At 49.1% G+C, this 9,860-nt stretch overlaps 1 protein-coding gene across 2 annotated transcripts in view; it reads left to right on the top strand.

The window, feature by feature from the left end:
- Window positions 1–2,527: 2,527 nt before the first annotated feature.
- The window catches only part of Slco2b1 (solute carrier organic anion transporter family member 2B1), a 38,910-nt gene continuing 31,577 nt past the window's right edge, over window positions 2,528–9,860 (top strand). For both annotated transcript variants that reach the window (XM_028770653.1, XM_028770654.1), the window contains exons 1-4: window positions 2,528–2,852; window positions 6,201–6,337; window positions 7,499–7,636; window positions 9,019–9,181. In XM_028770653.1, coding sequence (XP_028626486.1) covers window positions 2,705–2,852; window positions 6,201–6,337; window positions 7,499–7,636; window positions 9,019–9,181 — 586 coding nt within the window. In that variant the 5' untranslated portion in view covers window positions 2,528–2,704. The remainder of the gene's footprint in view (window positions 2,853–6,200; window positions 6,338–7,498; window positions 7,637–9,018; window positions 9,182–9,860) is intronic.

Here is a 9,860-nt window from a genome sequence, read left to right on the forward strand (position 1 = left end):
AGGAAGGAAGGAAGGAAGGAAGGAAGGAAGGAAGGAAGAGAGAATCCAGAGACCACTGTCTAGTGGGGCCTTCAATGACCACCCCGCTGCCCGCAGAGAAAGCTTTCCTTTCACCCAGCTCTCTGGTTCTTGTTCTGTATGTAACAACTGTTGTTCCACATATGCAGATCTTAGTAGAAGCAGGTTGTGTTTCCTGACAGGACGAAGAACTAGCTGATAGCAGGATGGACTCTCTACCAGGGAAAGAGTGTCATTTAGTGAGTAACACCGTAGATTCCCAATGAGGTAAGTCTACTGTGAGCCACAGCTGAGTAGACACCACAGTGCCTCTTTGTGCTTTGTCTAATTACAGCTGAGCTGAAAGACTGGGAATTTGTTTCGAAACCTTTCAGTGAGGTGGGGGAAGGGTGGCCAGAGACCTGAGATAAGAACCACAATGTGGCACTGCAGGACGGGTGGAGATTATAGAAAGATGTGAACCTGGGGCAGGAGGGACCAAAGACTCTGAAGACACTAGGCCTAACAGTGCATGCAGGTAATTCCAGGACTCGGGAGGCTGAAGCAGGAGGCTTGCAAATTTGAGATCATCTTGGACTATATTGTGAGACTCTGTCTGTTGATAGGGAAAAAAAAGGGAAGGGGAGGGGGAAAGAGAGGAAGGGTAGAGAAAATAGAGAGAAGGGAACAGGAAGGAGGAAGAAAGGGAGGGAGAGAGGCAGGGAAGAAGAGAGGAGGGATTGGGTAGGGAGCAGGATGGCCCGAGGACCAGTATTCTGTTGATGGTTCCCCTTGAAGAACGGACCAGATTAATGAAGTCCTGTATCAAACAGTTTAACCACATGCTTGGACTCAACAAACTAAGAAGAGGGGAAAATATCTGAAAAATAGACTAGCAGGGCTGTGCGAGTGGGGACAGGCCGTGACCCTAGCAGCTCTAGTGTGCAGGTCCAGTGTGCAGGTAGGCACATTGGGCGAGTAAACAGCTTGGGCTCTCGTGGGTGCCTCCTGCACTAGAGAGGAGGGCCTGGTCTCCCTGTACTGGATGTGAGAAGCCAGAGAGCCCTGAACCTAAGGCTATCTGGCTGAACTACTGCTGTGCTCTGTCTTACTCAGGGTTACTGTTGTGGTGACACAAGAGCATGACCAAAAAGCAAGTTGAAGAGGAAAGGATTTATTTGTCTTACATTTCTACATTGCTTTTCATCATTGAAAGAAATTAAGACAAGAACCCAGGTAGGACGGGAACTCAGGAAGGACAGGAACCTGGAGGCAGGAGCTGATGCAGAGGCCATGGAAGGATGCTGCTTACTGACTTGTTCCTCATAGTTTGCTCAGCCTGCTTTCTTATAGAACCCAGGGCCACCAATTCAGAGATGGCACCACTCACAATGGGCTGGGCCCTCAGCCATCAAACGCTGATTAAGAAAATGTCTCACAGCTAGATCTTATGGAGGCATTTTCTCATTTAATATTCTCTCCTTTCAGATAACTCTAGTTTGTATGTTAAGTTGACCAGCCATCCCAGGCTTTAAACCTGGGTCACTGCCTCTAGGGTCATTGAGTGTATTCAGAGAGAAGAATTAGGTTCTTTGGGTCTTGTGGTTGACTGGAGCCTAGATGAAGGGTGGAAAAGGGAAATCAAGAGACAATCTATGGCTCTGCCAGAACAGAGAAGGGAATTTGAAAGCAGGAGGTAGCTCCAGTTGGGATGTGTTGTCTAGGACATTTTGGAAGATTCATCTGAAATTAGAGGAAAACGGCTCTTGGTGGGTGCCAGTCAGAAGGCCAGTCCTAGGAGATACCTGCTTCACGGGGCCTAAGGCAATAAAACAGAGCTTTTTCTGTCCATCACTGATCCTGGCTTCATTCCTGAGACACTCTGACAAAGGACAGATTAGCAAGGTAAGAAACAAAGCATTATTTAGTCTAAAGTTCATAAGATATGGGAGTCTTCAGTAGAAAACACGAAGAAACGGAAAACTGTTTTTATGCTAGGTCTGGTGAAGTATCTGATTGTGGAGAGGCAGAAGCAGATAAATGGGTATGACCTGGTGGTGACAAACTGAGGGAGGGGGACTTAGCCAAGCCTGTTTTGAAATACTCCAAATGAGAGGGAAGGGGAAGGTCGTCGAGTAACCTGCCTCGGTCACTGACCTGCTCAGGGAGGGAGGGGAGGGGAGAGGTACTGCTGTTTCTCTGTCAACAACGTGCCATATTTGGGAGCAGTGTGTCCTAGGTCCTGTCTGTAGATAATGTCACCCATAGCCGTAAGCTGAGGAAGTTGGGGCTCAGAAAGATGAAGAGACATGGTCAGGCTCACCTCGGAGGGGTGCAGGGAGCGGGAATCCAGCTCAAACTTGAGGAACCCTGTATTCAGCTCTACATTCACTGGCGTCGACTTTTGCAATCAGACTCGGGGAGGTACTATGGCTTGGAACGTGGTACTGAGCCTTTCCGGGAAAGACTGCTCAGAGAGGGAAGGGCCAGGCTGGTCTGTGACGTTTTCCCCCTTGCTATGTGTCTGCAGCTAGACTGAGCACCAGCTCTTGTTCATGAGGAGCAGCCTTGCACCACAGGCTCGCACTGGCCAGCTCCTAAGGAGCAGTTTGGCTGGCAGATGTTCAGATGCTGTCAAAGCCCAGAGCATATTGCTGGCTTTCTTCCCCCACCCAAAGACTAGAGCTTTGGACTTTGCGCACCAGAAATGGACATTTCACTAACAGACAGAATGAGCCAGGAAGACTTTGAGCCTTGGCAGTGGAGGCTGAGGTCGAAGCTTCAGGAAGGACCAAGAGAGAAGCTGCAAGTAGAAGCTCACCTAAGGCAAGTGAGGGAAGCTTTGGGAAGAGCAGGTGAGAGGGCAGAGGGGAGAGAGGATGTGACTGTCAGATAGGGAGGATTGCCCCAGTGTGCTCAGGAGCCCAGGCTGAGAGTCCTGGGTCTAGCCTTGGGCTGGGGAATGCATGTTCTGAGCTGGCCCACTGACTTTTCTTACTGTCCCTCATCCATTCTTTGCATTTCTTTCTGAACTATTCTTTCACATCGGTGTCTTCAGACTTTCCATCTGTAGCTCCAGACCTGCTGCCTGGTTGACCAGGCTTTGGGGTATGCTGGCACTGCTGCCAAGGTGACCTGGCTAGGTTAGAGTGCCAAGACAGAAGAAGAGATTTGTGCTTTTTCCCCCTTTTTGGTTCTGTTCGAGGAGGGCTGTTGAGTTTAACATCTGGACTGAGCTTCTGGGATTCTTTCTCAGAGGCTTGGAGATACATAGGACATAGGACCCAGAGCTCTGAAAAGCATTTATGCTCTGTGCATGCATATCAAGACCTAGATGGCCGAAGGTGACAGGCTTCTGCTGAGGAGAGGAGCTGAGGTTCAGAAGTGGTCACCTCAGTGTCTCTGGGGGCGTTTGCTTTACAGGCCCTTATCCCCTCTTCTTTAGTGATCTCAGCATTCTCCTACTCTTTCCCCTTTCCAGTGGTGCCCCCCATCTCCTCCCTGCCAGGTGTTGCTCTCCTCTGTTTCCTCTGGATGTTTGTGCCTCAAAAGGAACTCCTCCCAGACATACGCACTTCCGTTTCCTCAAAAATTTCCAGTTACTGTTTAGGCATTTATAGAAATGATAAATATGAACATAGAAAGATGTCCGCCATTATAATCAAACCACCCACGCCCCCATCACACCTGCCTGGGTGGCCATCGCTGGAAAGGCTGACCATAACATATCAGAAAAGGTGTAGAGAGACTGGGATGTTGCTGGTGGGCTTATAAAATGGTGCATCTCCCCATGTCCCTTGAACAAGTCTGACAAGGGGAGGAAACACTGGTGTCCTTCTCCATTGAGCCTGCTCAAACCTAGCCAACCACCCCTGCAACAGTGCCAGCATGTCCTAGGTCCAGGCCAACCAGATGACAGAACTGGAGCCAAGCCTAGAAGAGCTGCAGCAAACAGTCAGATGGTTTCTCAAATAGTCAAACATAGATCTGTCATAGGATCCAGCAATTCCACTCCCAGACGTGTGCCCATGAGAACTGAGAGTGCATGTCACATGAAACGCTGCAGTGACTGTTCACAATACCCCAAATCGCCCAAGTGTTTATCAGTCGATGAATGTATAACCAAAATGTAATCTACACATACGACGGAGTGCCATTCATTCGTACAAAGGGATGAAGCGTTGTCAGAAGCTACAGTGTTGAGCACCCTTGAAACTATTATGGAATTTAAAAAATTAGTTACAAGTGACCAACTACATATTAGATTATTTCATCTATGTAAAATGCCCAAAATAGGAAACTCAGAGCCAGAAGGTAAATTGGGGTTTCCAGAACCCTGCTAATGAGGAATGAGAAGTGACTGCTTGGTACCTGGCTTCCTGCCATGGAAAGGAAGAGTTTTGGAACTTCACAGTGGTGATGGCTGTACAATTTTATGAACATAGAAAAACCAAAATGCACTTTATCCCTTGGCTCTGGATTGTGAGCCTTAAGAGTTTTATGGCATGTGAATTATATACCTTATCAGTCATTTCACTAGTTGGAGTCTGATACCTGACCATAAAACAACCTAAGGGAAGTTGTGTTTGGGCTCATAGTTTGAGGGTACAGTCTATCACTATGGAGAAAGCGTAGCTGTGGGAGCACGAGACGTCCAGTTACATTGCATCTACAGTCAGCAGAGAGAGATGAATGCTGACATACCTGAGCTTCACTCCCTTTGTCTGTTGTATTTAGTCAGAGACCACAGGCCAGCGGATGGTGCCACATCATTCTAAGTGGCCCTTCCTCAGTTAAACCTCTCTGGAACCTACCCTCAGACACGCCCAAAGATACATCTCCTAGGTGATTGTAAATCCCATTAAATTGACAATCACAATTAACCATGATGTGTGTTAATAGTTCTCAAGGCTGGGGAGATGGCTTTTAGTGGTTAAGAGAGTGTCCTGTTCTTGTGGAAGAGCCAAGTTCCATTCCCATCACCCACATCAGTGGCTCAGAAACATTTGGAGTTCCAGCTCCAGGAAACCCAGTGCCTCTGGCCTCTATGGACATATGTGAACATACCTACACACATGCTTTAAAAATGATCTTCAGAGGAAACAAGAGCAGGAGGAGAGGACTCTGGAGAGATGGCTCAGTGGTTAAGAGTAAGCATTGCTCTTCCAAAGGTCCTGAGTTCAACTTCCGGCACCTGCATGGCACCTCACAACTGTCTGATGCCATCTTCTGGTGTGCAGATGTACGTGCAGGCAAAGTACCCATATACATAAAATACATAAGTAAAAAATAAAAAAAAGTCCTCGTGTGAGGAGCACAAAACCTTGGCCTGTGTAGGTTCAAGGTCTCGGTCGCCTTTTTGAGTTTTCTTCCGGGAATGGAGATTGAATCCGCGGCATCAGAGATGTTCTTACGTCTCCAGCCATGAAATGAGGGGAAACTGGAGCCTGTGGTGAGGGGGACATGGAACAATGGAGGAGGCTTCCCACAGGAAATGGAGGGGGGTTGTGCAGAGGAAGCTCTGGTCTCCAGCTGAAAGGATGCTGTAGAGTACTGTTGGCAGTACTTCTGGGGTTTCCACTGAGAGCCAGAAGCAGGAGGTCCCAGGAGCTAGTAACGGACATGTTACCATAGTTACAATGTGAAAAAGCCATCATGGTACTGAGATCAGGGGTCCCAAACAGCTCTGAGTCTGTTTGTCCAGGCAAAGGTCCTGTGACATGCATTCTGAGTAGCTGTGTGCTTTGACATGACTGCTTGACTCTGTGGCTGTGTATGTGATGCTGTCCTATGAGGACAAGGGGTGTCTGTCTGATAAAGGGAAAGTCTTTATCCCTTAGCTCTGGAGTCATCGTTGACCCCATCCCTAGTCTAAAGCTGAAAGACCACACATCTCATACTTAATATGTGGACTATTGTTCCAGAGCTTGCTGTGGGGAAAGGGGACTGCTTCTCTTTCCGAGGTGTGTGCCTGGACCGAGCAAAGGTCTCCAACAGGAACACATGAGACCCATAGTCTCACAAGAAAGTTCCTCCCAGGGGAGTCTCAGAATCAGAAAGGCTGAGAGACAGACTCTTAGACTCCCATAACCACCCAAGTCACATTTTCTAGAAACAGTTTGCTCCTGAAGTCAACATGGGTCAAGAGCTATTATCTGAGATTTTATCTCATCACTGGGTTGGATGTCCTACTGGTCCCATAGGTGAAGGGCCCCAGATGGCAGACAGGAGCACCAAGACCAGAATGGGCACTGAAGACATACATGAAAGGAAACTCAGTGTGGGGCCTCAGGACTCACAGCAGGATGCACAGCCCCGAGGGATGTTCCAGAACATCAAGGTACGCACTGTCAGGGCAGGGTGGGGCGGGCAGGGCAACACCAAGCCCAGTTTGGTACCACAGAACAAGTGTCTGCCTTCTCACTTCTCCTTGAGGATGGATCCATGGGATGACTCAAGGAAGCTCTTAACTTGGTTCTAGGCACAAAGAAGGGGACCAGGCTTTCCTTGCTGAGGTTGACAGTGTTAGCCTATGAATGATGGGGGGATGACTCCCCTTGCCTCTCATTCCCTGGGAGAAATGGAGATAAACCCTGCAGTCTTAAACATATGTGAATACTGAAGTTCTTGCTTTACAACAGAGGCCCTAAAGACTCACCCCAATAGGTGTCATCCACTGTGCAAGGCGCTGCACACCAGGTCTTCTCTGTTATAGCTTTAGTAACAAGGATGAATGACTACACCTTGCACTTACAAGGCAAGTGTTCTTCCACTGAGCCCCACCCCAGCCTTCAAGATCTGACTCACCTCAGTGATGCTAGGAGTTGGGGCCCTTGCCCTTTTACTAATGAAGAAATCGAGGATCCAAAGTACTGAGAAAATATGTTAGGCTCTGGCCTGAATTCTCCTGGATGTTGGTTCTTAGAAGCAAGCTTTTCTTCCTCTAGGAGGTTTGCCAGCTTTTTCCAGGAAGGCTGGGTTGTTTGGGGTGAGGTGGGGTGGGACAGCTTGGGGAAGTCAGAAAAGGGAGTGTCCCCAGAGCATCCCTGTGATGATGGGTGGGAGAGGGGAGAAGAGCCTTCTGGGGAAGTGGGTAGTGCTACAGAGCAGGGAGGCAGCTCCAGCTCAACCCCTGGGGCGATCAGAGGGTCGGAAGGGCACTGATGCTCCTATGTTTTTAGTCAAGTGTATCTCTGGTACTACCCATGTCCCCAAGTTCTACCTTAGCTTGTCAACCTGAGTGAGCCTCCATGAGCTACTCCAAATAACTCTGTCTCTCTCCTCCTTCTCCCCCTCTCTCCCTCTCTCTCTCTCTCTCTCCTTCTTCTCCCCCTCTTCTCTTCCCTCCCGCTTGTTCTCTTCTCTCACATCGCCCCCCCCCCCGACTCTGTTTACTCATCTTCTATTCCTTGCTCATCTTTGGGCCACACTCCCCTCTGCCTCTGTCTCCCGACTTCTGATGGTCCATTCACCTGTCATCATTGTTGCCTCTCTCCTACAGTTCTTCGTCCTGTGTCACAGTCTACTGCAGCTGGCACAGCTCATGATCTCTGGCTACCTCAAGAGCTCCATCTCCACAGTGGAAAAGCGCTTTGGGCTGTCCAGCCAGACCTCAGGGCTGCTAGCTGCTTTCAATGAGGTACTGTTCCTACATCCCCCTCAGGAGTGCATGCTGAGGAAGCCCTGCATGCCTACCTCCACTCACCCCCTTTCTTATACCCAAAAGCATTTCCTCCCATGCCCACATGCAGCCCCCAGCACTGCCAGCTCCCCAAACCTTCCATAGCTCTCTTCTCACAGCATTTTGACCCAGGGTTGAAGCCCAGAAAAGCCTCCTCATGCCCTGATCGTCCTCGTAGGAAAAAGAACTCAGCCATCATGCCCTTAGGAGCCCTTTGCTAGAGAATGTGAGATATTTTCTAGCTTGCCAGAGTTGGGTAAACACCCACCCTCCTTGTGGCTCCTTTATGTCTTGGGTCCTGTAGCTATTGTCTGTCCCAGGAAGGAATCACAGAGAGTCACTTCTATCCCTGAGAGAGGCTTGAGTTACCTCCAGGACACTCTCTGACTGACCTTGGAGTGACAGAGGGAAGGGTGATACTGCAGTGGAGGTCTGACCCCAGGATGCCCAGGATCACAGCCTGTGGCCCTCAGCCAGGCAGGGAGAAGCTGATCCGATCCATTCAGATTCAGTGGAAATCAGTTCTGCTGGGCCTCAGACATCGCCCACCAGATGTTGTCTCTCTCAAGGAAGGGAAGGCTCTTCTCTCTCAAGGCCCATCAGACATCTGTGAAATTCTTTTCCCTGGGTAATGTGCCCACCAGCTGCACAGAATCCCGTTCCCAGATGGGTCTCTGCATGTCGCTACTCTTAGATCTCACATGTAGGAAGGGAAAGTCAGTCGATTTAGTAAATGGAAAAAGTCCCTCTACTCGACAGTCAGTACCTCACAAACCCCTGTTGATACTGCCCACTCCCTCTGAGGATCCTGGAGCTTGCCCACCCCACCCATAGCTCCCTGAGATTATGAGTCTAAAACTTGAAATTCCAAGCCTTAATGCCCTGGTGTTAGACTGTATTTGTATCTCTCATTCTTCAGGCCCGTGAAGCTCTGAATCCCTTCTCTGGTCACCCTCCTCCCAAGTGAACTTGACCAGTCAGCTTTATCTTCATTTCTCTCCCCTAAAAAGGCAATGAGACCCTTCCCTTTCCTAGGAAGACCAAAATCTGCATGCTGTTGTCAGTTTTGCGTTCTGTTTGTTGTTGAGATAGGGCCTCACTGTGTAGCCCAGGTTGGCCTTGAATTCCCAGCTATCCTCTGCTCACACTTACTCTCTGGAGTACTGGGATAGCAGGCATGAGCCAACATGCCTGGCTTAGAATCTCCATTCAAAACATATCCAGATGGTTCTTATTCAAACCAGCCATCCCAACATACAAATGGGAACACACAGAGAGGATGGCACAGGCCCCTGGTTGTGGACTCTGTAACGATTTAATTGTCATTTCATCCTTTGCAGGTAGGGAACATATCCTTGATCTTGTTTGTGAGCTACTTTGGCAGCCGCGTGCACAGACCCCGGATGATCGGCTATGGGGCTCTCCTGGTGGCCCTGGCAGGCCTGCTCATGGCACTCCCTCACTTCCTCTCAGAACCATACCGCTATGACCACAGCAGCCCAGGTAAGAGACTGGGCAGGAGATGACTGAGGGACTTAATCCTGAGCATGGAGCCCATCCCCAAGCCTGCATCCAGGATAGGCATCCATGTCCAGAGGACTTGGTGGTCCTCCCTAGCTCATCCCAGTCTCTCTGATCCCAGTTCATGTTAGGAAGGGAAGCTGTAGGGCAGAGGTGAAATCTAGACTTCTCTGGGCGAGGACCTGCTCATTATGACTCTGTGGGGTTTTGAGGTGGGAGTGAGTTTATAATACAGCCTGCTTTAGGGCCTAGCACAGAGAAGCTTCTTGGGAGAAGTCTATAGAATAAAACAACAGCATCCTACAGTGCTTCCTGGATGCCAGGCATAGTTTGAAGCACTTTGTTTGTATTTGTGCATTTAATTGGGAGGTAGAAGCAGAAAGATAAGAAGTTCTAGGCTCTCTTTGGCTACATATTGAGCCAAGGGCCAGCCTAGGATGCATGAGACTATGCATCACAAAAGGTGGGGGGGAGAACCAATGCTTGAATGAGTAGATGAATATAGTAAAAAATAAAATAAAAGATATCAGGATTTGTTGAGATCCCAGTTGAAAAAGAAAGATGTCTCTTAGAGCAAGCAAGCATCCTAAGTATTCACTTTCCTCTCCTCTTGCACCCACCCATCCATCCATCCATCCATCCACCCATCCATCCACCCATC

The sequence above is a fragment of the Grammomys surdaster genome, unplaced genomic scaffold (assembly GCF_004785775.1).
Source record: "Grammomys surdaster isolate TR1022 unplaced genomic scaffold, NIH_TR_1.0 203, whole genome shotgun sequence".
Lineage (NCBI taxonomy): Eukaryota > Metazoa > Chordata > Mammalia > Rodentia > Muridae > Grammomys > Grammomys surdaster.